At 38.5% G+C, this 27,696-nt stretch overlaps 1 protein-coding gene across 1 annotated transcript in view; it reads right to left on the reverse strand.

The window, feature by feature from the left end:
• Nucleotides 1-1,559: 1,559 nt before the first annotated feature.
• Nucleotides 1,560-27,696, reverse strand: part of LOC126367056 (uncharacterized) — a 65,430-nt gene continuing 39,293 nt past the window's right edge. The window contains exons 2-4 of the mRNA XM_050010448.1: nt 10,307-10,365; nt 4,354-4,554; nt 1,560-2,985 (exon numbers count right to left, since the gene is read on the reverse strand). Coding sequence (XP_049866405.1) covers nt 2,794-2,985; nt 4,354-4,554; nt 10,307-10,365 — 452 coding nt within the window. The 3' untranslated portion in view covers nt 1,560-2,793. The remainder of the gene's footprint in view (nt 2,986-4,353; nt 4,555-10,306; nt 10,366-27,696) is intronic.

Raw genomic sequence — 27,696 nt, forward strand, 5'->3', positions numbered from 1 at the left:
GGCCTTACTATTAAAGAGTTTTTAAAGCGAAAACATTCCCACTTTGGAAACATTCCGGGGAACGGCACATAATATGCATGATTATCATGAACCTTGTAGTGGTGAAACCGTAGAATCAAAGTTCAATAACGCTAACCCGCAATGAAGAAGCATGGTAAAGTATGCTCCATACTCTTTATTGATGATTTTTGTATTGGTGCCAGGTACTATAAATGAAAAACGTATTTTAATTGTTATAAAATATTTAATTATCAGTTCGTGTTGAGTATCAAACAACAATTATTACGAATTCTCATCTCATTATATACAGTAACGAAGTAACTAAATATATAACTAATATTACAATTACTTACTTAAAATAACTGTACACATACATTCGGGACATTCGCGAAATACAGAAGGTTTTAAATATAACAGCAACAGTTGTGAAATAATACTATAAAGTAGGTAGGTAATTAAATTACATAATTATAAAACTACGAGGTCGTAGAAGTTTTTTTCTGTTATGTACCTACCTATCTCATAAAACATATCCATGCATAATTTAGTTTACAAGATGGTACCTACCTAATACAAAAAAAAATTATAATAAATGAACTGTCAAAATCTATAATGGAAAAAATAAATATGCCCGGTTAAAAAAGTTTAAAAAGTAGGGAACAATTTCATGTGATATTCTAGGCAATGAGGCACATTCCAGGTTACGTTCCCCAAAAACAATATAGATGGCGCTGTACAGATTTTCCTTCCTTTACCTTCTAATTTCATGGATAACAGACATAATATGCATCTTTTATCTTTGTTTTTCGGTATAAATGTCGGACTTTTTTACTACATCCAGACACGAAATCTGGTTTTGCGTAATCCTATCCACAAGAAGCTGGTCTTCAGTGCTTATTGTAATCAATTCAGGACCCAAATCTACATCTGCGTGGAGTTCTGAATGAGTATCTGATCAGACCATCGCCCATAACAATTCGTGTAATCTTACATTTTCCACTAGTTATTATTCTGATCAAAATAATCAGAAACAATATAGTTCTAATACATAATGTGATCTAAATATCAAGCAATAATTATTTTTTTCTACTCCTCTACTTTAATCTGGCATTTTATTTATTTTATTATTTAAATAACCAAAAAGTCTAATATAAGTACATACATAATTAAACTCTTTGAAAAAGTGTACGCTCTATGGCCTATAAAAGCATTGTTTACAAAGTGTAACTGTACTATAATGTCGCCAAAAAAGCATTGTTGTTGTTTTTTTTTTTTTGACCTGGAAACTGGCAACTTTACTTTGTTTGGTGCCATAGATATACTATAAAAAAAAAGTATACATTTGCCGCCATTTTCCCGCGCGTTGGAAAATAAATTGGAAAATTTTTGTGTTTCGTTTAAAATTACGTCGTCGTAGAAAAAGTATTGTATGCAACGTTGTATAACTAGGTCAAAAAATGCTCGTGGCGTCTCTTATTGCGATGTTCGCCAAGGCTCACATCGCAACTCACGCCACTCGCATTTTTTGACCCTTCTTATACAACTGTTGCATAAAATACTATTATACTTGCTTCTGCCATTACGTTGTATTTTTGAATAATTATGTACCCGAGTAATGAGAAAATAGGTAATTATCACGTTAAATCTAGGCAGCGCCATATAGGTAAACTATTTTTCCCTCCCTCATTGCATTTCAAAGTCGATTAAATCGTCTACTTAGGAAGCCATTTAATTTTCATACATATTAAGTATAATTGTTACAACACGAAATAACATCAGATGTGATTTTTTAAACATTTATAGGTACCAATTTCATCGGCCAAATTCGTGGTTTGTTTTGACATACCTATTATGAAAGTACATTATATTCAATTCATAACACATTCAACTTTTAAAAATATTATCTAAAGATATTAGGGTAAGATAGTCTATTAATTTCTTCGTTGGCATATAAGGCACTTCACTTTTGGTCAAAATAATTAAGACGAGATATTACTTATAATTTGATTGAATCGCGTTCTTATTTATGACTCTCGACACGTCCCTTCCCGGGTAAACTAATTAATATAATAATACATTTTGTTCTTTTTGTAAGAATTTGAAATTTGTTGATATATTTTATACAATATCAATTGCCTACTCTGGGCAGAGCTGCAAGCAAACAAAGCAACTTGCAGCTTCTGTTGATACGAAGTCCTAAGATGAATATGATGAACCTTACGGTGAGAAGGGATCAGACCATCACCCATTACAATTGTCCATCGTGATATATATTTTATATAATATTTAGGTAAGTACCTACCTAGATAGGAAGATAACATTGGTGCTAATGACTGCAGACGCCATCTAATTTTGACAGCACGTCAAACGGATTGCATACCAGTTGCCTATTTTATTCGCACGGGTTATTCATTCATTTTATTATCCGTCCCTTTTCTAAAATTAGGAGGTGTCTGCAGGAATTGGGGCCATTGTCTTTAAATATCATGATTGTCGTAGGCTACAGTAGACTAATAGATAGATGTCCTCCTGTACATGAGTTTAAAGAACATTACTTACATCTTTAATTTATTCCAATATTTACACCGGTACAGTGGGGTATGTAAAGTTACCTAAACGCTGCGCATGTTTATCGGGGTTTTGACCAATAACCGTTCGGCATTTATCTACCGACACAGCAATCGCTACGCCTATTGGTCGAAGCCCAGGATATATCGCGCTGCCTACGATAACGCGAACTCTGCAGACCCCGCAGGATAACTCATGAAATTCATAGTCCGTTTTCCTTAATATCTAGCTAATACACAGAAGTTTTTTCCAGAAAGGTTTTTTACTCTTTATGACGGGAAGGCCGGCTAGGATGGCCGCGTCGAAGGCGTCTTTCAGCTGTTTCCTGGTCTTGGATGAGGTCTCTACGTAGACCGCGTTGATTTTGGCTGCCAAAGCCTTCGCTTCGTTCTCTGTTACTGGGTGCTCGCCGCGATTCTGGAAAAGAGAAACAGGCAGGTTTTAAACTCCAACTTAGGTAATTAATAAAAAAATACAAAAGAACACACCTAATACACTTCTTCTTCTATCGTGTGGGTTGTGAGATGGAGTACCAACCTTAGGGTTACTATTGAGCTGCCAAAGGTCCCTGACATGGCTCACGTAACGACAGAAAAAGAATACACCCGATAGAAGAAGAATAATAACCCTGACACCAGGATTGATGAGGTTGGTAATTAACCTCACAACCCACACGATAGAAGAAGAAGAATACACTAAGTAACAATGTATTGGTATGTAACGGCCTCTGTGGTCCAATGGTTGAGCGTTTGGCTCACGATCCGGAGGTCCCGGCTTCGAATCCCGGTGGGGACAAATCACAAATCATTAAAAATTAGGACATTACAGGCTAATCACCTGATTGTCCGAAAGTAAGATGATAATAACTTACTGATGTAAGTTAGTTGTCACTGATACCAGGGTTGATGGGGTTGGTATCCACCTCACAAACCACACGATAGAAAACAATGTATTATGCAGCACCCGCATCGCATGACATGGCATTGCATTGTAGACATTTGCGGGAGCCACAGTAAAATGTTACAGTTATGAATAAATATGAACATAAATATTTTATTGTTTAATAGCAACACCTTGTGGTCCGTCCTAGTTGATAACTTGTAACTTTATATTTTACAACATTATATTCACTTTAATAGTACTACTTAGTGGTATCACTTGATTCTCCGAATCAGTAACATGATTCTGTTCTTCGTATGGCACGTTAAGCCGTTTCTCCCGATTACAGCTTACTGATGTAAGTAAGTAGTCGTTACATGAGCCATGTCAGGGGCCTTGGGCGGCTCAATAATAATCCTGATACCAGTGTTGACCAGGTTGGTTATTCAGCAGCAGCAGTTGGTTGGGTCAGCAGTGATGACCTTCTACTCTCGTGTGGGTTGTGAAGTGGATTACCAACCTCATGGACCCCGGTGTCAGGGTTACTTTTGAGCCGCCAAAGGCCTCTGACATGACTCATGTAACGACTACTTACTTACGTCAGCAAGTAGTAACCGGGACCAACGGCTTAACGTGCCTTCCAAAGCACGGTTCATATTACTTTCGGACAAATCAGGTGATCCGCCTGTAATGTTCTAACCAAACTAGGGATCACAAAGTAATTTTTGTGATATTTCCCCACCGGGGTTCGAACCCGAGACCTCCGGATCGTGAGCCGTGGATTCCGGACCACGGATGACCTTATAGCTCTCCAGAACGACTTTGGCAGGGTGTATGAATGGAGTATTGTATATATCCACTTCACAACTCACACCGTAGAAGAAGACCTATAGGATACGAACTTACTCTTAAAGTCTGCAAGACTCTGGGATCCGTCGCCAAGTCGCTCTGCGTGCCGACGAGCACGAGAGGGGCGTTGACCCCGGCGACGGCGCGCGTCCAGCGCTCGGCGACGGAGCGGAAGGTTTCTGGGCGCACCACGGAGAAACAGAGCATGAGAACGTCCGTGCCCGGGTAGCAGAGAGCCCGCAGCTCTGACATCGAGTCCTGGAATAGAAGAAACGTGCGACCGTTTTATTTACAGATAGACACAAGGTCCATAGAATGTAAAAAATAGAATTATCAAAATCGGTTCATGTACGACGAAGTTATGCCCGAACAAACATGAAAAAAAAATATACGGTCGAATTGAGAACCTCCTCCTTTTTTGAAGTCGGTAAAAATCATTGTCATTCTCTGTTAAGACGCCATACTCTTTTCCATTTTTAAAATTTTAAATGGTTCTGTTTTTGTAATGTAGTGTGTTGTAGTGTTATTCATATTCTGTGGCTCCTGAGTTGTTTAATATTTGTGTGTACTATTTATATAAGTAGGTATGTACTATATAGGTATGTAGGTTAGGTATCTTGTATGTATGTTATACATATACGTATATTTATTTGCATTTCTGAGTTTGTACCACCTTCCTACTGGTCAATCTTTGGACTGCAGGATAGGATTCATCAAGATATGAAACAGTGAACTTAGTCTACTCTAATTGGAATTACAGGCTGGTATGTTAATTACCCTTGCACTCAGACAGATAGACATTGGGCGCAGCGACCGTTTAGGCCCAACATGAGCATAATGGCGGCATAACGGTTAGTGATGATGGATGGTTTTGTTTGTAGTAGTAGTATAGTAGTCCTGTTCGTAGAGCGCTTGTCTCTCACTGTCGGGTCACAGGTTCAATTTTTGAATTTATTTAGGTCATATTTGGATCATAATAACTACCACGCGCTCAACGTTGGAGGAAAACATTTTGAGGAGACCCATATTCCCGAGTGAGGGAGAGAGGTAAGTGACTTAACCTGTGGGCTGGTTTTCCCTTCGCGGGTTAGAAGGTGACCTGTCAAATCTTCAGGTTAGGTAAGCGGACCCTGTAAATCGGGATAACGCTAGGGAGATGAACAAGCTACAAAAGGAGAAACTGCTCATGATCACGAATAGGTGTTGCAGATATCAATCAATAAAGGAGTTGTTCACTCAGGCTACTATAATTACTAGGTAAGGTACCTGTACATCAGTAACCGTAGCATGCAGTCCGCCTATCGCACGTAACTCGACAATATGAACCGATTTCGTGATAAAATGAACCTTTTTTTTTGTCTTATTGTAGATTTGCCGCAGATGGCATTAACTACTTGGCCGGACAAATGGGGAGCGCTGAAGGCTCTCACCCGGTACGACGTTTAAGACAACAGGCCTGAGGGTGCCCAGTTGGGCGCGAACTTCAACTCAGGGCGTCGTCTGAGAGGAAAAATATTTGAAAGAATTAATCGACCCTAGTGGGTCGATAGCGATAAGCGCTGAATGAGGGAAATCGTCGACCACGCCGGCGGGGTCGGTATCGGGGTCCTGAAGTGATTGTTGTCGCGAGCTGATTGGCTGCCTCTATGGCTAGAGTAATCGGGTCGTCGGGATCGTAGATTAGATAAAATTAACTAGTTTCATTGGTATAGAGCGCTTTCACATAGAGGTCTTTTGTCGCGCGCCTGTGTCACTTCTAACTCGTGCCGCGGGAGCGCGAATCGTACCCATAGATATTTAAGCAGTGCAGCTGCAGCGCGCCAGAAGCGCGACTGCAGCGCTTCTTCGTTGCCACTTCGCCGCGCTACATACAGCCGCTGTAATGTGAAGGGATTCGCTGTGCAGCGCTTCAGTCGTGCGACAAAAACGCCTGTGTGAAAGCGCTCTTAAACATCACACTGCGTGTTATTTGCGGACCATGTTACAGTGAGATACTGAAGCCAAAATTTCAGTACCTACTGTAGTCTTATTTCCAATTATTTGTGGCTCAGTTAGTCTACGACTAAGCGATAATAAAAAGCGATAATAGGAATGGCATTTCCTAGGTATTTGTGTTATTTGTTGACAGATATTTGAAGCAATGGAACTGTTTCCAAGTCTGCATCGAGCCTTAAAGTTACGCACGATGTTTGACTTAAAAATTATCTAAAACAACGACTGACTGACAGAGTGCTTCGCTCTGAGTCTATAGGTGAAAGCGACCACAGACCTGAAGCCACTGATTGTCCAATACCAGCCGATTGTTTCGTAATTCGAGAACCTTCCTTCGATCTAATCGCTTCGATTGGTCTGCGGTCTATACTAGAATCGAGCGACAACGACAAGAATAATTTGAAACAGCATCCTATGAAAACGATACCATTTCAGTTATTTATTTATTTCTGAATCAGGTGACCTGAGGCTTATAGGCTGTACATGTTATGTTTGTGGGCAGTAACACGCCGAGTTACCAGCCATCAGCCTCAGGATCAGGACCGCCGGTCACCTTTAAATTTTATTTTATTTCTAAACTACGACTTATAAATGTGGAGGACGAGTATGTCAGAATCGAAGTAAATGGAATTCCATAGTCTCTGCTTACCCCGGTGGGAAATAGGCGTGAATTTATGTATGATATTTCTAAAATACTCTGGAAGCAAATGTCTGGTGATAGGTTGATAGGCACTAGGCGGCAATAGGCTAGTTTCCAAGTAGTCAAATCTATGTATACTATGGAATTTGTATGAAAAACCGGATCGGACAGCTCTATCGGACCAATTGGATTTAAAAATCTATAAGTACTTAAATAAAACATTACAATGAGCATATTTACTTTCTGAATATTACGATATAATCAATATACGTAATGTTTTGAACTATTATCCAATTCAATAACGAACGGGTGTGGCGAAATGAATTTCTTAGACGTCTCTATTGTTGGTCAGGCCAACAAATCATAATCTGACAGCACTTTCATCGACGGCCGCTATGCATAGTAATGTGCTTTCGAAAGGGCGTCTGTCCGGCCGTCAGTCTGCATAACCCCAGTTTGGTAGGCTAGCCAGTTATTATGCATTGCCTCAGCGATTGGACTGGTTAAAGTCTGTGTTTACCGCAGATCATAGAAAGAAGTGAGATATGCCCTTAGCACTAAATTACACTAATCCGCAGTCTTCTAACGTGTGGGTTGTGAGGTGGATTACCAACCCCATCAACCCTGGTTATTACTGAGCCGCGATAGGCCTCTGTCATTCATGACTCATGTAACGACTACGTACTTACATCAGTAAGTAGTAACCGGGACCAACGGCTTAACGTGCCTTCCGAATCACGGATCATCTTACTTTTGGTCAATCAGGTGATCAGCCTGTAATGTCCTAACCAAACAAGGGATCACAAAGTGATTTTTGTGATTTGTCCCCACCGGGATTCGAACCCGGGACCTCCGGGTCGTAAGCAGAAACGCTCAACCACTGGACCACAGAGGAGCACTATCCCGTTTTTCACAGGGCCTGCTTACCTAACCTGAAGATTTGACAGATCCGGTGTTTTATAGAAGCGACTGCCTGTCTAACCTTCCAACCCGCGAAGGGAAAACCAGCCCAATACAAGTTAGGTCTCATAGCTCCGAAAATGCATTTCTCGGGAATATGAGTTTCTTCGCGATGTTTTCCATCACCGCTGAGCACGTGATAAACATTTATATGTATGAGGAAACCCACATGAATTCCAAAACAAATTCGACAGTCATTGGTTTAGGCCTGTGTTGGATTCGAACCTGCGAATTCAAACTGACAGGCTATCGTTTAAAAAACAAAATACTTAAACACATAACTAAAACGTTTCATGCGAATCTGGCGCGTTAATTTATTTATTTCAAATTGGGAAACAAACAGCTTAAATAACAATTTGTAAAATACATTTTTAAGTATTAAAAAAATATTATATTATCATGGTGTGGACATCCAAATCACGATACATTACGTACTTATTTAGTTTTTTTATCAATTCTAACATTATTATATACTCGTAATATACATGGGTACTTGAACTACTTACTTACTTTATTTTTACAAAATACGGCGCTCACTTGTAAGTAAAGAAAACAACAATATTCGAGCGCATAACTAACAAACTTTCGGGTCGAGAAAAGGAGATTTTTTGTTAGAAAATTGAACTTTATTCCCACTAAAAGTACAGAGGTATGTTCTACAATGACAGCACTCGTTAATAAAGCGCCAGGTAGCCAGGTACACGCTGTGAAACTGTGGGAAACGTCGCAAGATACCACCATTGTGTATGTAGCCATAAAAAGTCCAATGGCTGTCTACATAAATGCACGTGCTGCATTTTTTTTTATAAAACTGTTTGATTCGAAATTCAAAAGATTAGGAAGCAGATGTTTTAGATTCGAAATCAAAAATTGCGTTCCACGGGACTAACTCACACGTTTTTATCAAATAATATTGATTTTTGATCAAATTATACTACATGGCTTTTATTTCTAGATTAGCATTGTATAATTTATCATTAACCCAGTCAAATACATAATATTATTATAATTTAGCGTAAGCTCACGACTATGTCCCGATTGGGGTAGTCAGAGATAACTAAGAAACTACCTCACCGAGCTTTCTGTTAGAGCAACGTCTATAATGGTCGAATCAACCGTGTTAGTGAAAACAGCATTTAAGATAAATTAAAAACTCAATAATTAAAACACATAATAACGGGTTCTTAACGCGTTTAAAGTAGGGATATGAGACTCCCGATATTTCGACACTGTTGCAAGTGCCATGATGACTGATGAGATTGGAGTGGAGTAGATAGATCCATAATTGTCTACGGTAAGAGCCCGTTATTATGTGTTTTAATTATGATAATAACTGCGTAAACTTAAAACAATGTATAAATTAAAATGTCATTCAAGGAAGTCCGGTACCGGGGTTCGAACTAGCGCTCGGCGTTTGAGAAGCAAGCTGGGGCCTGTTTAATAAAACTTACAATTGTAAATTACAACGACAATTTGATGTACATTGCGTAGCTAATATGAAACTGCAAAATATTCGTGATCACACACTCCGCAATGTACATCAAATTGTCATAGTAATTTACAATTGTAAGTTTTATTAAACAGGCCCCTGGTGTACCACAGGACCATAGTAACATCCAAGACCTAGTCAAATAACCTATTATTATATGAATTCGGTAGTTTCCTAAGTCAAAGATAAATTATGAAATTCTGATTACTAAATAAAAACAGATCTAAAACTAACAAAAAACATTTTCTTTTTTCTATTTAACTTATTTATGAATTTTAATTAAGAAAATGTAATAATAAGTCCGACATTTCATCACGTTTTTCTATGACGTCACTATGTGATATTTCATACAAATTCCATAGTAATTTCGTGTTTTGGCGTTTAGTAAAAAGTAACTGATTTGACTAATTGGAAACTACCTTATTACTTCACATACATACATACATACATAAACTCACGCCCGTAATCCCTAATGGGGTGGGCAGAGCCACAAGTAATCAAAGACAACTTGCAGCCACTGTTGATACGATGTCGTAAGCTGGATATGATGAACCTTATGGTGATAAGGGACTATTACTACTAGGGATTATTACTTCAATCTGGCTTTTTTAGAAAGAAAGAAAATTAAGACATTGCAGATGCCTTTTTAGCCAATATCTCAAGTTGTTTGAGCAGAAATTATAGTTAGACTAGCTTTTGCCCGCGACTTCGTCCGCGTGGAAGGATTTTCCAACTAATTCCCGTTCCCGTGGGAATTTCGGGAATTCTTTTCTTAGTGCACCTCTACGGTACCTAAGCTACGTCCCTTCCTTTCAAGTGCCTACGTTTAGCCGTTTAGGCTGTGCGTTGATATGTCAGTCAGTCAGTTTCTCCGTTTATATATTTAGATTTGACTAGTTGGAAACTAGCCTGTTATCAGTCCAGCTCACCTGTCCAGCAGTATCACAGATCTCCACGCAGACGGGCCGGTCGTCCACGTCCACCACAACTGGAACAAACAAACACCACACATTATGATAAATACTTCTTCTTCTTATCGTCTGGGTTGTGAGGTGGAATACCAACCAGGTACAAAGTTTCACATAGAGGCTGTAATAAGACTAAGGTATGATGCGAGTTGGTATATACGGTGGTAGATTTAGGGTGGTATTAATAAACTAATCTCATCTGATGTGGTTCATAAAGATCCTAACCCTTCGAGAGGAGACTGCTCTCAAGATCATGTCAATGTGACAGTTCCCATATAAAAACAGAGACTTGAGCATGATCTTGAGGGCAGTCTCAGCTGAGATTCGTATTAATACCACCCTTAGACAATGCTTGCAGGACTTAGGACGGACCCCAAGTCCAGCTGGTGATAAAGTTATCGCTAAGTTTTTTCGTTGAAAGAATGCCGCCTCTTCTATCGTGTGGATTATGAGGTGAATTACCAACCTCATCAACCCCGGTGTCAGGGTTATTATTGAGCCGCCAAAGGCCCCTGACATGGCTCATGTAACGTCTACATACTTACATCAGTAATTAGTAACCGGGACCAACGGCTTAACATGCCTTCCGAAGCATAGATCATCTTACTTCTGTACAATCAGGTGATCAGCCTGCAACGTCCTAACCAAACTAGGGATCACAAAGTGATTTGTCCCCACGGGGATTCGAACCCGGAACCTCCAGATCATGAGCAGAACGCTCAACCACTGGACCACGGAGGCCGTTACCGCCAACTATTATACCTATATTGTTTGGTGAACGTAGCCGGGAAATCTATTTGGCCGGCTCTACTTGTGGGCTATATAAGTAGGTACTTATTCAAAATGAATAGAAAACACGATTCGTTTAACAAGTGTCGATTCGTGTTTAAGTTAAACAAATGTCAGGGTATAAGTTCAAGTTATATAATAAATAACCTACATTGTTACAATAATTGAAATATTATGTCGTTTGTTAGGCAACTGTGTAATAAATAAATTGTACTAAGTACGTTTACAATTTATATTCTCTGAATGGACTGGGGCACAATAGTTGCTAAATTATGTATTGTGTAAAAATTATGCAAGAATCTTGTTGAGTGTGAACATAACGAGACAACACGAACTTAAACATTTTTATTGTTATAATGATTACTTCATTTTGTTTCGTTTGAATATCATAAATGTTCTCCTAGGTCTACCCCTTCCTCTCTTCCCTTCAATTTTTCCTTCCATGATGTTTGTTATAAATGAATCGTGTCGTATCAGGTGGCCAATCATATTTAAAAGAACAAGGTGCAGGTCGTGTCGTATCAGGAGGTGAAGGATTTGGCGGGATGAAGAGAGGAATGGCGATTACTCCACCGACAAGAACGCAGCTCTCAAATAAAGAGAGAGAGAGAGAGAGAATATCACAAATAGAAAACAAAAACAGCCTATATACCCCACTGCTGGACACAGGCCTGCCCTCAATCAACCGAAAGAGGGCATGGAATGGTATACTCCTCCACACTGCTCCACAGCAGGTCAGTAGCTGTTTGAATATCATTCAAACTTTTCTGAAATGTTTTCTAATTTGCACTGCAAATGTAACGTTCAAGTTTAACGTTTAAATATTTATAAACCTCCGCTTAAGATGAATATATATCTATGTAAACGAGTTCCTTGTATAACCTTTTGAATGTCTGTTTTCATTGCTTTTAGTGTTGAACCTAAAAACAAATGTATGTTCATACATAAATGTATCAGCCGAGTGATAATTGAATGAATTATTAATGTGTGCATCGAATTGAGATTTTGTTAGTGATTTAACAATTAACAGTGATTGAACAGTTACGTGCTACCGTTGTTAGGTATTTTATAGTACACAATAATTGAGCATCCAACACGTCGTCGCGACCCGTTTCCCTCGGTCCGGATACGCGTCGTAAAACACCTAGAAGCACAGGCTCATGTGAACATCCTGGCTTTTGTATTTAAAAACCTGTTGTGGCCAGTACTCAGTTCGCGCTAAATGCCCTATTATTTCGTTCGGAAAATCCGCAGCACTTGTCAATTAAGATACTTTTTCGAAACGTCAAAACGGAAGTTTTCTATTGAAATACCGTCCTGTGACGTCACCAATACAAACGGTCAAACGTCGTACTCGTTGTAACTTAATTCATAAATACAATTCGAAAATAAGACGAAAAGTAAAATAAGATTGCTTTTTTGATCATCTTAGACTGGCTTCTATTTCTAGATTAGCATTTTATAATTTATCTTGGATTCAGTCAAATACCCTTATGTTTATTTACAGTATTCTTACTTTTTAAGACTGTGTTCTACTTTCAAATTCTATTTTTAAAAGTCATGGAAGCACATTTAGTTCGTGGTCATCTCTCCAATATCGCGACTAATCAAAACCGATATATAGTCATCGGGTTAATAAAAAATAAACAGCTGAGCAGAATTGACCGGTAAAACGACAAAAACCGTGCAGAAATCGAGAGTTAAGTTTTTGCTGGGCCGCGCACCGCGGCGCAAAAAGACAATGATGCCAATTTAACATGGCACACACTTTTTACTTGGCCTGAATCTGTGTTTGTGAGTAGAGCCGAAATGGCTGTAAAATTATATCATACATACATACATAAATAGCCTATATACGTCCCACTGCTGGGCACAGGCCTCCCCTCAATCAACCGGAGGGGGTATGGAGCATACTCCACCACGCTGCTCCAATGCGGGTTGGTGGAGGTGTTTTTACGGCTAGTAGCCGGGACCAACGGCTTAACGTGCCCTCCGAAGCACGGAATCATCTTAGTTTTTCGGACAATCAGGTGATTCAAGCCTGAAAAGTCCTTACCAAACAAAGGACAGTCTCACAAAGTGATTTCGACAATGTCCCCATCGGGAATCGAACCCGGACCTCCAAATTATATCATAATTTATAAAAAAGAAACACTCGTTCTTTTCGCTTTATTTAGCCAACATTAATTAGTTTTTCAAACTTGAAATAAACAGAGGTAGACTGTTTATTTAAAAGACCTCGCGATATTGAGTTACAAAGCCAGCTAAAAATAACAAAAAGATCCCTTTGAAAAACGTCGTAATAAGATACTTTTAACAACTCTATCAAAAACGCGTACTTTATGGTGACCATCCCGAGCCAGTGGTGAGTCACCATTCGTCAGACAGGCCGTGGTCACCGTCACACGAGTCACCGTTCGCCGTCACGACCGTCGTGCTGATGTAACTTATTTAATCTGTCTTTTTAATCTAATGTCATTATTTTAGGTTCAGGGTGGTCTCGATTTAGTACGCCGCCATTTCTCTCGGAGAAAACTCACGAAACGCAAGTCGTGTTACATTTCGTAGACGTGTTACGATTTATGACTTACAAGAAGTTGTTATTATGTATTTTGCTTCGAATCCCGGTGGGGACATATCACAAAAATCACTTTGTGATCCCTAGGTTGGTTAGGATATTACAGGCCGATCACCTGATTGTCCGAAAGTAAGATGATTCGTGCTTCGGAAGGCACGTTAAGCCGTTGGTCCCGGTTACTACTTACTGATGTAAGTAAGTAGTCGTTACATGACCCATGTCAGGGACCTTTGGCGGCTCAATAGTAACCCTGACACCAGGGTTGATGAGGCTGGTATTCCACCTCACAATCCACACGAAGAAGAAGAATAAAAACGAAAATAGAGGTTTTATTTTTGTTCAGTCAGCAACAGTGGGAAAATGGGACTCCGTGGTCCAGTGATAGAGCATTGGGCTCATGATCCAGAAGAACCAGGTTTAAATCCCCTGACACCAGGGTAGATGGGGCTGGTAATCCACCTCACAACCTATAGGTACGATAAGAGGAGATCAACTAATGAAGGTTGTTTCCAGTATATTATCTCCATTCATATTATCGTTTACGAGATAACCGTTGTACTCGTTTAAAAACACGGTATTCCTCCGATGTTGTGGGTAAACTAAACAGATTACGTAGGTACGTAAGTTTATTTGGCTTCGCAAAGCCTCCAAGATAGTATACAAGTAAAAACGCTCAGTTACGTCTTTAAAAGATTAACTGAGTTGTTGACGTAATATAACAGTCTTTAACTAGAAAGTTGAACGGAAAATGATTGAGTTAAAACCACAAATTCAATGACAAAAATATGCTTTTTTAGACCTGATTTTCTCTGTTATAAATAAAAACATCACATAAGCTCACGACTATATCTCAATGGGGTAGTCAGAGGTATATCTATTCCAAGATGAACTAAGTACCCACCCTTTACCGGGCTTTCTGTTAGACCTGGTGAGCCGTATCGCCGTCTATAATGGTCGAGCCTCTATGGAACATTGGATGGAACAGCCTCTGTGGTCCAGTGGTTGAGCGTTGGAGTCACGATCCGGAGGTCCCGGGTTCGAATCACCTGAATGTCCGAAAGTAAGATGATTCGTGCTTCGGAAGGCACGTTAAGCCGTTGGTCCCGGTTACTATTTACTGATGTAAGTGAGTAATCGTTACGTGAGCCATGTCAGGGGCCTTTGGCGGCTTAATGGTAACCCTGACACCAGGGTTGATGAGGCTGGTATTCCACCTCACAACCCACACGATAAGGAGAAGATGGTTGAGCCAACTGCACTTAAGATAAATTAGTAACTCATTGGTGCAAGTCTGGTACCAGGGTTCGAACTGGCGCTCCCCGTTTGAGGAGCAAGTCTGTGAACCACAGGATTACGGTGACTATATCTATCTTTTTCTAAATATATAAAAGGAGAAACTGACTGACTGACATATCAACGCACAGCCTAAACGGCTAAACGGCACTTGAAATTTGGAAGGGACGTAGCGTAGGTACCGTAGAGGTGCACTAAGAAAAGAATTCCCGGAATTCCCATAGGAACGGGAATTAGCGGAAAAATCCTTTTGTATGAAAAATCTGAACCGCTTAAGTTAGACGCTTGAAATTTGGCATGCAGGTACCATAGTAAACTTAAAGTTTAGTTGCAACAGGATATTGCAAAATTCCCACGGAAAAGGGAGTTAGCAGGAAAAAACATTTGTATGAAAAAATCTAAACTGCATAAGTTAGATGCTTGAAATTTGACATGCACTCCCACATACACAAAGATCTCTCTTTTATAACACGCCACGCGGACGAAGTCGCGGGCAAAAGCTAGTTATAAATAATCATTCAAATTCAGTATATTATATGAAAGTACAGAATAACCTTTACAAAACTACTCCCTTATTTTACGCAGTTTTGTAAAAAAAAAACAAAAGTTCTTCGGGAGAAAATTGCAGCAACTAGTACCGTCAATGTTGGATGGAAGCGAATGACCGCATGCAGCCGAGTTGCAAACTTAACATTGCAGGTGCAAAGAAATCCCCTCGGTCCAGATTATCTTTATCTAAAAGTTTTAGAGATGCAAAGATAACTTTGTCAACAGCAATACTGCAGGACTTCGACCACCACAAACTAAACATTTGCTGCTGAGGAAAAAGAATTTGCTTGTTTTTTGTAAGTATCTCACAGTTTTTGGAGTGTAATGATAAGTTTGTCAAGATTGCAACATTGCTTTGTGGTTGCGGCGTGCTTGTACAGGGTCATTTTGAGTCATTTTGAAATGTAATTTAGCTATTCAATGTCGCATTTCTGTGAAGCTTACTTTATTTTTTATAGATCTAAAAAATGTTCTTAACTTTTACTTTTATTTTGCATTTTTTTTTCTAAGTATTCACTAAAACCATGCGAACCGTGGTAAGACACCTATCTATGTAAGTAATAGGTATATATTTTTTTAAATATGGATTTCCTGCTGAAGTTAGTTAGGGAGCTTAGCTTTATTGAATAGGCTAGTTTCCAACTAGTCAAATCAGTTACTTTTTACTAAACGTCAAAACACAAAATTTCTGTGGAATTTATAATAATAAAAAAGCAACCTGTGACGTCATAGAAAATCGTGACAAAATGTCGCACTGATTATTACATTTTTCTTTATTAAAATTCATGAATAAAAGTAAGTTAAATTTAAATTAGAAACAAGAAAACTTTTTTGTCACCTTTAGTCTTTATTTAGTAATTAACCAGAATTTCATAATTTATCTTAGACATAGGAAACTATCCCTAGTCGGCTCCACTATATAGTATTAAAACAGAAGGACCTGTCAGTACAATTAGTGATTATATTTCTATAAGATACGGTAATAATTAGATCTGTCAAAATACGTAAACTAGTGTTGTGACGTTCATTAGCACAGTGATGTAGCAGTCGATATTAGGTCGATCGATTTTTTTCTATCTAACAATAGGTAATAAGAGTAGGTGTGTGTCAATATTATCGTAGGTAGCAACAATAGCTGTAGGCCTAATTCACCCCATCAGTGCCCTTTACTGACACATTTCCCTGCTGTCCTCCCGTCGAGACGGCGCCAGACACATACCAGAGAGAATAAAACCAATAACCTTTAAATAGGAACTGTAATTTCTGCCCAAATAACTTGAGATATTGTCTAAAAAGGCCTCTACGGTATCTTAATTAACATCTTTCTTTCTAAAAAAGCCAGATTGTTGCAATAGGTTCGTTTCCAACTAGCCAAATCATTTACTTTTTTCTAAGCGTCAAAACAAGAAATTACTATGGAATATATATAAAAACCAGTATCATATAGCCATATAAATAGCAACCAGTGACGTCATAGAAAACGTGACAAAATGTCGCACTTATTACATTTTTCTTTATTCTAATTATAATAAATAAAATAAATAAAAATAATCTTTATTTTCCCTTCACAAAGGTAACACAAATTATGTAAACTTAACTAAAGTAATGATACACACTACAGTGCCTTTGTGAGAGACTGGTGTCGATACTAGGTGTGACCCTGTGTGACAGATCACCAGGCTCCCAACCTCTTACGGAACTCCTAATTTATAACCTTAGAACTATAGAAAAGTGAAGCCAAAACAAAACATAAAATATAAAAATTGAGTGGTACACAAAGAAGTATGTAAAGTAAATGTAAAGATTCTGTGTGCGTTTCAGTGCGATGTGTCTACACTCAGCGGGATCCCCTGTCTGGGAGACATAAGAGTGATGCAGAGAATTAGATCTGAATTTGTTCTACTGAATTATCCTGAAAACAGAATTTGTTCCGTTAAAAAAACGGAAATACAAAGTTTTCTAACCGACCTCCAGCCAGCGGGATATTTCCCAAAGTTAAGTCTGATGAAGTATAAATTGGTATTAACTTTTAGATCTGTATTTATTCTGTTCAACAAAACAAAAAAACTACTTCTGACGTCCTTACTTCAGCTACAATCAAGCTGCAATGAAACCTCCAGTCAGCGGACTTTTTCTCTCAATGACATTCTTTTGTAACTTTTACACTAAGATAATAAAAATTAACCTATTTACGACTATAATTGCACTTAAATTACCTATTCGTACATCTAGTGCTTAAATTAAGAAGTATAGAATTTGAAAGATATTATGTGGGTAGAATATAAAAAAAAAAACTATGTATCAGGTACAAATTGATGCTGTGAGAGAAAAAGTCCGCTGACTGGAGGTTTCATTGCAGCTTGATTGTAGCCGAAGTAAGGACGTCAGAAGTATTTTTTTTGTTTTGTTGAACAGAATAAATACAGATCTAAAAGTTAATATCAATTTTTAGTTCATCAGACTTAACTTTGGAAAATATCCCGCTGACTGGAGGTTTCATTGCAGCTTGATTGTAGCTGAAGTAAGGACGTCAGAAGTAGTTTTTTTGTTTTGTTGAACAGAATAAATACAGATCTAAAAGTTAATACCAATTTATACTTCATCAAACTTAACTTTGGGAAATATCCCGCTGGCTGGAGGTCGGTTAGAAAACTTTGTATTTCCGTTTTTTTAACGGAACAAATTCTGTTTTCAGGATGTGTGTGTGTGAATGTGAGCGCGCGTCTGTGTGCGCATATGTGTGTGTGTGCGTGTGTCTGTCTGCAAATTCATCATAACCATTTAAATAAGTCAAATGGAAAAAAGAAAACGTTTTTTGTCACCCTTTAGATCTGTTTTTATTTAGTAAGTAACCAGAATTTCATAATTTATAGAATTTCAATAGCTGTAGGCCTAGGAAACTACCTAATTCATTTAATAAAGAGCATTATGATGCAACTTGACATTTGCGCATATAAAATTAAGTTGTGCGCAATATATTGCTTTTGAAATGAATTGCTTGAATGTGTGGAAGAAAAAAATAAGATGAAAAAACTCAAATTAAAATTAAGTTACTTAAAAATGCTAATTTCAGAACATAGCAGAAATAAATTCCGTTATAATTTTAATATTATTTTCTTCAGCCACAGCATAACGGTTACAACGTTATCACAAAGGAGATAATTTAACGCCTTCTGCAGCTGATTTTAAATTACTGCGGACATTATAATCGAGATTATCGATTACTCGAATCGATTCGAATGTTATCACGTTCAGCCATCTAGCTCGAAAATCTGGGTCAGACAGGATGGCGAGATAAAAGAAATTCCAAGAAATAAGTGGCTAAATTAGTGAATTTCGAAAAGTTATGGATATTATGCCCTAAATGAGTCATGTCGTCTTTTATCAAAAGGATAAGGATGGCGTGCCTCCTGGCTGGAATGTAACAAAGAATATCTTTCAAAAAAATCCTTAATATCAAAGATTGATTGATCTGCAATAATGATCACGTGATTCCGTCCCGTCTTTGTCTTTAGTCAAACTATTTGTTTTCTTTTATTAATCATTCATGTTTAGATTATAGTAAATTGTTATTTCCATGATTTGTGTCCGTTTAATAGGCCCCTTCGGATTTAAACACAGCTGGCGAGGAGTGTGACGCTATGTATTTTATGTTTTATTTCTTTTATTATACAGTTTCTGTTGTCGCCGAACGAAGTAAATACTCCTTTGGCCAAAACTATAATGGACCAGTCCTTTAAAAAGAAACATAAAAGCGGACATTTTTAAGAAGAAAACAAGGAAAGAAGTCAGTTGACGATCGGGAGCGAAAGAGATTGGTCATGGTTGAATTACAGATATTTAATTATATTAGTCGTACTTATTGAGTAAATACTGGTACTTGGTAGATAAATGATCGAAACAAATGTAATTAATAATGTATAATGAATGTTGGATGTCAATGTGAATGTGTATGAACTAATACGGTTTTTCTATAATATTTCTTCTATATAAATGAGGTAACATCATGCTTAGATACGCGTACAAAGATAAACACAGGTTTTAAAAGCGAATAACGTTTCAATAGAGTCCATTGTTTTATTTCGTACAATAGCTATATTACGTCTGTCGCACAACTTTTGACATTCTAGATAATGATTGTTCTTAGCAGTGCATTGTATAGTGTACTACGGATAATAAAAGCTTTTATGAACTAAATAAAAACAATTTCCTTATTAAAATATTAAGAAATAAGTACAACATAAAAAACCTATTTACCCAAAACGAAATGGACTGTGAAAAGGTACAATTTAAAAGCAATAAACTGAGCCGAGTTAATGTCATAATAACCTAGCAACATGAGAAATGAATTCGAGTGGGAATGCCATTAAAAGATCAAGGTTTGAGCAAATATCAGGGTGGGTCGTAACACTATGATAGTACGACCTACGGGCAGCTTTCAGAGGTCAAACGGACCTGAAAGAATTTTCTAGATTTGCGGAACTAAAGGTTAGTTACTGTTTCGTGTTGAGAATAAGAAATATTATGACTAGTGTAGTGTATTGATATTGTTATCCTTGTCTCGGGCGCATAATTCATCTGAATACAGAGCAAGAGAAACAGTCAGTCAATGCAGGACGGTCTGCGTGTACAGTCATGACGTCATGAGCAATATAATGTACCCACTTTAGGACTCTGTCGCACTAACATAATATTTGACGTTTAGTGAGACTTACAGTTCAATTTGGCAAAAAAGTTAATGTGACATGGTACCAAAGTGTATAAGTACATATTAATGCTCGTGACCGTACAGAGTGGTGGTGTGTTGGCGAGCCAAATCATGGCAGTATACAAAAGGTGTACACTACAACTAGATTTTATAGAGTCAAATTTACACGCTAGAACATGACTCTTGTTTTATGTTTAATTCGAAAAGAAGTAAGTTGTGTTATCATTCTATTACTATAATAATGGTCTCTATTAAAGTATTAACATTAATACAATGTTTTTTTTTAATTAATCACCTGCCCAGGGGCCTTAGCCAAGTTGTCCTGCCAAGTAGTTCAACCATAAGTCACTTTATAAAATAATAAGTTGATTGTTGCTACTACCACACACACAATGACATAAGAGTCTAAGAGCCAAGTTAGGTTAAACGTAACCTACAGAAAATATAACTCAGAATCATGCTCTGAATCACCCTGTATAATCCACGTTCAGGAACTACTAACCCACATACACATTTATATCGCATCGTTGCATTTCCTACATACATTTTTACCCCGAGGATGTTTAATAAACACGTCCCACGAAGAACTTGGCTCGTGTTTACACGGCGTGCGTTGTGTGTGACAGATATTTGTTTACGCCGCGCGTAATTATTGGTTCCGTGTTTATATGTGTTTTAAAATGTTCCTATATCTTTGGTATTTTTACATGAGTAGGTAGGTATCACCAGGATATTGGAATAAACATTTCATTGACGGAGGGAAACCTATGATTGCCTTGCCTACCCGTTTCCCAAGCTTTAGATTAGAGAAACTGGGTTTTTTTCGCCGAAATTGCAATAGATAGGCAACGGAGTAAAATCTATTAAATTTTATTTTACGCATGGGTAAAACTTAATATTAAGTAAGTAATGGCCCCGATTCCTGCAGACACCGCCTAATTTTATTTTAAGTTATATCCGTCATTTTCATATTCGTCGAAAAGAAAAGGGACGGATGATTCACAGCTCTTAATTTTAGGAAGAATGAGTAAATGAATGAATAACCCGGGCGAATCAAAAGGTACGTCGCTGGTATACAATCCGTTTGACGTGCTGTCTACTTAACTGTGTCGGGTTATTGACGGATGTAAAATTTTTAGACGGTTGGTTTAGATTTGTGCTCAAAATTGACGTGTGTTCCATAAATTTTATGCTTGTCGATTACCCGTCCCATTCCTTTTCGGCGGATAAGAAAATGACAGATATAACTTAAAATAAAATTAGATGGTATTTACAGGAATTAGCACCAATGTCAGAAAATTACATTAAATACATTTCAAGATAGGTAAGGTACCAGCCTTTTTTCACGTGGTGGTATGTACGAATTAAAGAGAAGACGGATGGACCATCTTATAAGGAAGTAGAAAATTGGCCCTTGATAGACAAGAATGGAGAATACTATAGCGATATAAGAGCGTGACTCGACTCTGGTTAAGAAGATCCCTCCTTATCACAGGAAAGCTAAAATTATTAGCATGATCAGTTATTTATAAGAAATATTTATACTTTTGTATGCAGTATTTTACGAATAGTAGTAATTAAATTAATGATGATGGTAAGTACCTATTCACTATTTGATTGTAAGTATGTCTCTCGGTAAACGCGCTCGGTCTGCGATTGTTGAAGTTAAGCAACTTTCGCAAAGGCCGGTCATAGGATGGGTGACCACAATAAAAAGTTTTCATCTCGAGCTCCTCCGTGCTTCGGAAGGCACGTTAAGCCGTTGGTCCCGGCTGCATTAGCAGTCGTTAATAACCACCAATCCGCACTGGGCCCGCGTGGTGGTTTAAGGTCCGATCTCCCTATCCATCCATAGGGGAGGCCCGTGCCCCAGCAGTGGGGACGTTAATGGGCTGGTGATGATGATGATGATGTCTCTCGGGATGTTGGTCTTTAGTTCAAAGGTAAACCATATCCTGGACATACAACGCTATACAGCCACTTAAAAAACGAATGCAAAAACAAATCAAATCAAAATCATTTATTCAACGTAATTATCATGGATAAACTTGTTGAAGGTCAATGTAACATTTTTGAATTTACGTCATTTCGCAAGGTATTATGGCTAAGGAGAAGAAATGACAAGAAACTGCAACAGCAATACATCTTTTAAATCAATGAGGGTACATTGCAAGTTATTTAATAATTAACATATTGTTTATTAAACACATGGCTATAATAGGAAATCGCAGCCCACATGAATGATCTATTTCCAGATCCATCAAATGAGAATCTTGTCACGCAACATAGACTATCCTAGATCATGAATCAACTTATGGCGCCATGCTATAATCCACTGTAATTTTCCTTCTATATTTAGCCATCTTGAAAATGTATAAGAACCTATAATTTCTTTGACAATCGCATTAGATTTATTACTGTCGTGTGAAATAAAGGTTTGCCCTCTTTTCCTTGTACCTACTTCTTTCCTGATAATGATACATAAACAGTCTATATACTTCCCACTGCTGGGCACAGGCCTCCCATCAATCAACCGGAGGGAGTATGGAGCAAATTCCACCACGCTGCTCCAATGCGGGTTGGTGGAGGTGTTGTTACGTCCAATAGCCGGGACCAACGGCTTAACGTGCCCTCCGAAGCACGGAATCATCTTACTTTTTCAAACGATCAGGTGTCTCAAGCCTGAAAAGTCCTTACCAAACAAAGGACAGTCTCACAAAGTGATTTCGACAATGTCCCCATCGGGAATCGAACCCGGACCTCCAGATCGTGAGCCTAATGCTCTAACCACTAGACCACGGAGGCTGATAATGAAATCACTGGGTAATTCCTGCAGTAAAAAGACGCAAGAGTGATGTGAAGAGAGCTTTATTAGTTACCTAGCGTTTAGAAAGTTAGAATCAGAGTATAAGAAAGAACAATAGGCCACTTGATGCTACTTATGTATTGTAGTAAAATCACAAAATGGGTAACTTTAATTAAAACACATAATAACGGGTTCTTACCGCGTTTAAAGCAGGGATATGAAACTCCCGATATTTAAACGCGGTAAGAACCCGTTATTATGTGTTTTTTATTATGATAATAACCGCGTAAACTTAAAACAATGTAAGTATGGGTAACTTTTGTGACTTTTTACTACAACTGAATAACCTAGCTACCTATAATTATTGACCATTGTATTACGTATTACAATACCTACCTACCTAAACTTGCACACTCCTCACTCTAAGTATGTCTACATTGTACATAGAGTTGCAGAGCTACAAAAGTTAAGCGAATTACCGACGTAAATTGGTACGAGCTGTCGTTTAATTATCACAAGTCAAGAGACAGGCCACTGACAGACCCCGGGTCAGAGCAATGCATTAGAGACATTTTTTATCTGTGGGCGCGAATAGGTTTATTCACTCCAGTCACAACTTGCATATTTTAATTGTCGCGTACCGTTCGATTCATTGGCCTATTGTGTCTATTTTTATTGTGAACGATAAAAAATGTATGAAACGTTTCATTGTTGTGAGAAAAATGCGAACTTTGACTATAAAGATATGTACCTACCTACTGTTAGATAGAAAAGAATCGATCGATCTAATATCGACTGATACGACCCCCTAGGGTCGATTAATTCTTTCAAATATTCTTGCTCTCAGACGACACCCGCGTGAGAACCCTCAACGCTCCCCATTTGTCCGGCCAAGTAGTTAATGCCATAAATCTCTTTGGGGATGATCTGATAAACTGACAACATAATAGTTGGTCATATCCATCTTGGGATGAATAAGGTGCCTTAGCCAGGTTGCAAACAAAAACAAATATGTAATCGAATAAAAATGTATGACATTTACGTAAGGTAACATGTCAATCCATACGTTTTTCGTGAGAGATTGGTTGCGGCTAAGGTTCGGTTAGGGAGAAATTGAGGAGCAACAGGTTAGCATGGTAAGGGCATGTATTGAGGAGGGATGAAAGGCATATAACGAGGAAAGTTGTGAGTATGAATGTAGATGGGTAGGGGACGACCCAGGAAAGTGTGGATGGATTGTGTGAAGAAGGATTATGTCAAAGGTGTGAGTACTGATGACGACTGGCAGAAATGAATGGAAGGAGAATACATGTTGTGCCGACCACACCTAGAGTGGGATAAGGGCAGGAGAATGATGCAATAAGGCCGCCTGTTGTACTACCAATTTAATTATAATACTTATGTATTTTTAATGTGATTTAAGTGCAATATAGTTTATCATGAGGAGCTTGGTGGCGCAGCGGTAAACGCGCTCGGTCTGCGATTGTTAAAGTTAAGCGACTTTCGCAAAGGCCGGTCATAGGATGGGTGACCACAGAAAAAAAGTTTACATCTCGAGCTGCTCCTCCATGCTTCGGAAGGCACGTTAAGCCGTTGGTCCCGGCTGCATTAGCAGTCGTTAATAACCACCAATCCGCACTGGGCCCGCGTGGTGGTTTAAGGCCCGATCTCCCTATCCATCCATAGGGAAGGCCCGTGCCCCAGCAGTGGGGACGTTAATGGGCTGGTGATGATGATAGAGTTTTTGTATTGTTTGTATTGTAATGATGATTGGTTTCGGCTAAGGCCACACGAGTGGTAGTTGGCTGTCTTATACATCTCCATTGGCCAGTCATGGCTCTACCTACTCTCTTAGGGATAAATTGAATAGGCACTTAAAGAGAAATGTGATTAGTTCAACAAATATTAGCTTATCAATGCCATACCCGATAATGATTTTTAAATTATCGATAAAGATATCATTGATTGATAGAGTCGACAAGTTTCGGTATGTTCTGGAAAACCTGTTATTAGGTAAGTGCAATGTAATGTAACCCCATTGCTGGGCACAGGCCTCCCCTCAATCAACCGGAAGCATGGAGCATACTCCACCACGCTCCTTCTGTATGCGTTGATGCAGGTCATGGAGGTGTTAGGTGTAGTAGCCCGGGACCAACGGCTTACCGTGCCTTCCGAAGCACGCAATCATCTTGCTCGAATAATCAGGTGATTCAGCTTGCAATGTCCTAGCCAAAAAAAGGACAGGCTCACAAAGTGATTTCGACTTTGTCCCCATCGGGAATCGCACCTGGATCTTCAGATCGTGAGCCTAACGCTCTAGCCGCTATACCGTGGATGCTGTTCAATTGAACTGAGGTTGAAAATAACCACCTATTTCCGTTTTTATTTCTACTTCATAATAAAACACGACGATAAAATTAAACACAAAATAATGTAGTATAAATGAACAAAAAAAGAATTATTCTTCTTCTATCGTGTGGATTGTGAGGTGAATTACCAACTCCATCAACCCTGGTGTCAGGGTTATTACTGAGCCGCCATAGGCCCCTGACATGACTCATGTAACGACTACGTACTTACATCAGTAAGTAGTAACCGGGACCAACGGCTTAACGTGCCTTCCGAAGCACGGACCTTTTTACAACCTAATCTAACCTAACCAAACTAGGGATCACAAAGTGATTTTTGTGATTTTTCCCCACCGGGATTCGAACCCGGGACCTCCGGATCGTGAGCACAACACTCAACCACTGGACCACGGAGGCCGTTAAAAGAATTATTCAAATCGGTTTATAAACAACGAAGTTATCCGCAAACAAATATAATAAAAAAAATATACGAATTGAGATCCTCCTCCTTTTTTGAAGTCGGTAAAAAATTGTAAATAAAACTTTCTTGCCAAAACGGGCCATACAGTGACCATATCGAAGCGTTCTGTATTCTGGTGCTAATAATTCTAGTAAATGCCACCTACGAGCACATCCTTATATGGGGTTAGGCAGACTAGCACGGGTAAGACAGGATGAGAATGAGTCAGGGGTTAAAAAAGTTATACGTTTTAGCTTTAAAAATAAAAAGGCTTTAATAGAGTGATAGCCCGTTTTGGAGAACGCGACTAACATCATATTGTCACTGGTTCGAATCTCGGGTCGGGTTGTAGACCACTGAATTCGACTTTAGGACTTCATGATATATTTTTAATCTTCTTATCGTGTCGATGGCAAACTAAATAGTATCGGCCCAAAACTTGGCAACAAGTATGGAAAGAAAGAAAGAAAGAAAGAAACATTTATTACTTCCTATTAGTATGGCGCTATCTGCAGCGCTCATCAGATCCTCCTGCGTGCAGTATTTTTAATAAACTGCCTAAATAAATGCGTGAAAGTGATGACATGAATATTTTTAAAAATAAACTTAAAGACCAAATGTTACTATACTCTAAATGAATAATTTTTTAAATGATATTTTATGAATTAAATTAAATCTGGCCCTTTGGTGGTTTGGCACCACCCGCTGGTGGCGCAACCGTCTTCTTTTTCTTCTATCGTATAGGTTGTAAGTTGGATTACCAACCCCATCAACCCTGGTGTCAGGGTTATTACTGAGCCGCCATAGGCCCCTGACATGACTCATGTAGGACCAACCACGGAAAGTCGAACCATCACCTACATAAATGGGGCTTAAAGAAGACGCCATACTGTGAATGTGGTCATCCGGATCAAACCCTATCTCACATAGTGAACGAGTGCCCTCTACACCGGTACCCAGGTGGCATAGCCGAGATGCATTGTGTGATGGATGCGGCAGAGACTTGGTTGAGGGAGCTTAAGCTAGATATATTATTCACGCAGGATATTTTATTTTATATTTACTTATTTTTTTATGACTCATGTAACGAATACATACTTACATCAGTAAGTTATAACCGGGACCAACGGCTTAACGTGCCTGCTGAAGCTCGGATCATCTTACTTTTGGACAATCAGGTGATCAGCCGTGAGCAACCGTGGAGTCCTAGTGAGATATGGTCCTTAGTATAATAATGCATACATACATCCTAACGTATCCGGGCTTATAAGGCTGTGTACCAAATACGGTCAGTCTGGGTGCGCAGACGCGGATTGTGATAAATCTTCACTTATTCATCGCCGCTGTTTTTTGCAAACAAACGTGGACTGTTTAGTTTTTGTTCTAATTCTGCACGTGGCAATTTTATCATTTAGTTTAATACAAAAAGGGTAGTTGGTATTCTTTATAAGGATCGCGTTCTAGCGCCGTTGAAGTTTTCTTCAATATTAGTATTATCTACTTACATGCCTATTTAGATGTGTATTTTCTGTGTAAGTTAATGTCTTTTGATTGTTGTAAATTATGTTGTGTGTTATGTTTTGTATAATAAATAAATAAATTAATAATAGCCGGGTTCCATCCCTATTTGGTGGAGTTTAATTTAATTTATTTAATTAATACTGCCACATGGTTTACATTTATACATTAATACTAATTAACTCTTATTATTTTTATTCTTATTATGGAGGATGCTGTTGTAAATAAAAGCAAATTGGCAGTTCCTATGTATGTCTAATGTGTGTGTAGGATAGGTACTAACATACTATAAGTTTACATTG

The sequence above is a fragment of the Pectinophora gossypiella genome, chromosome 5 (genome assembly GCF_024362695.1).
Source record: "Pectinophora gossypiella chromosome 5, ilPecGoss1.1, whole genome shotgun sequence".
NCBI classification, from domain to species: domain Eukaryota; kingdom Metazoa; phylum Arthropoda; class Insecta; order Lepidoptera; family Gelechiidae; genus Pectinophora; species Pectinophora gossypiella.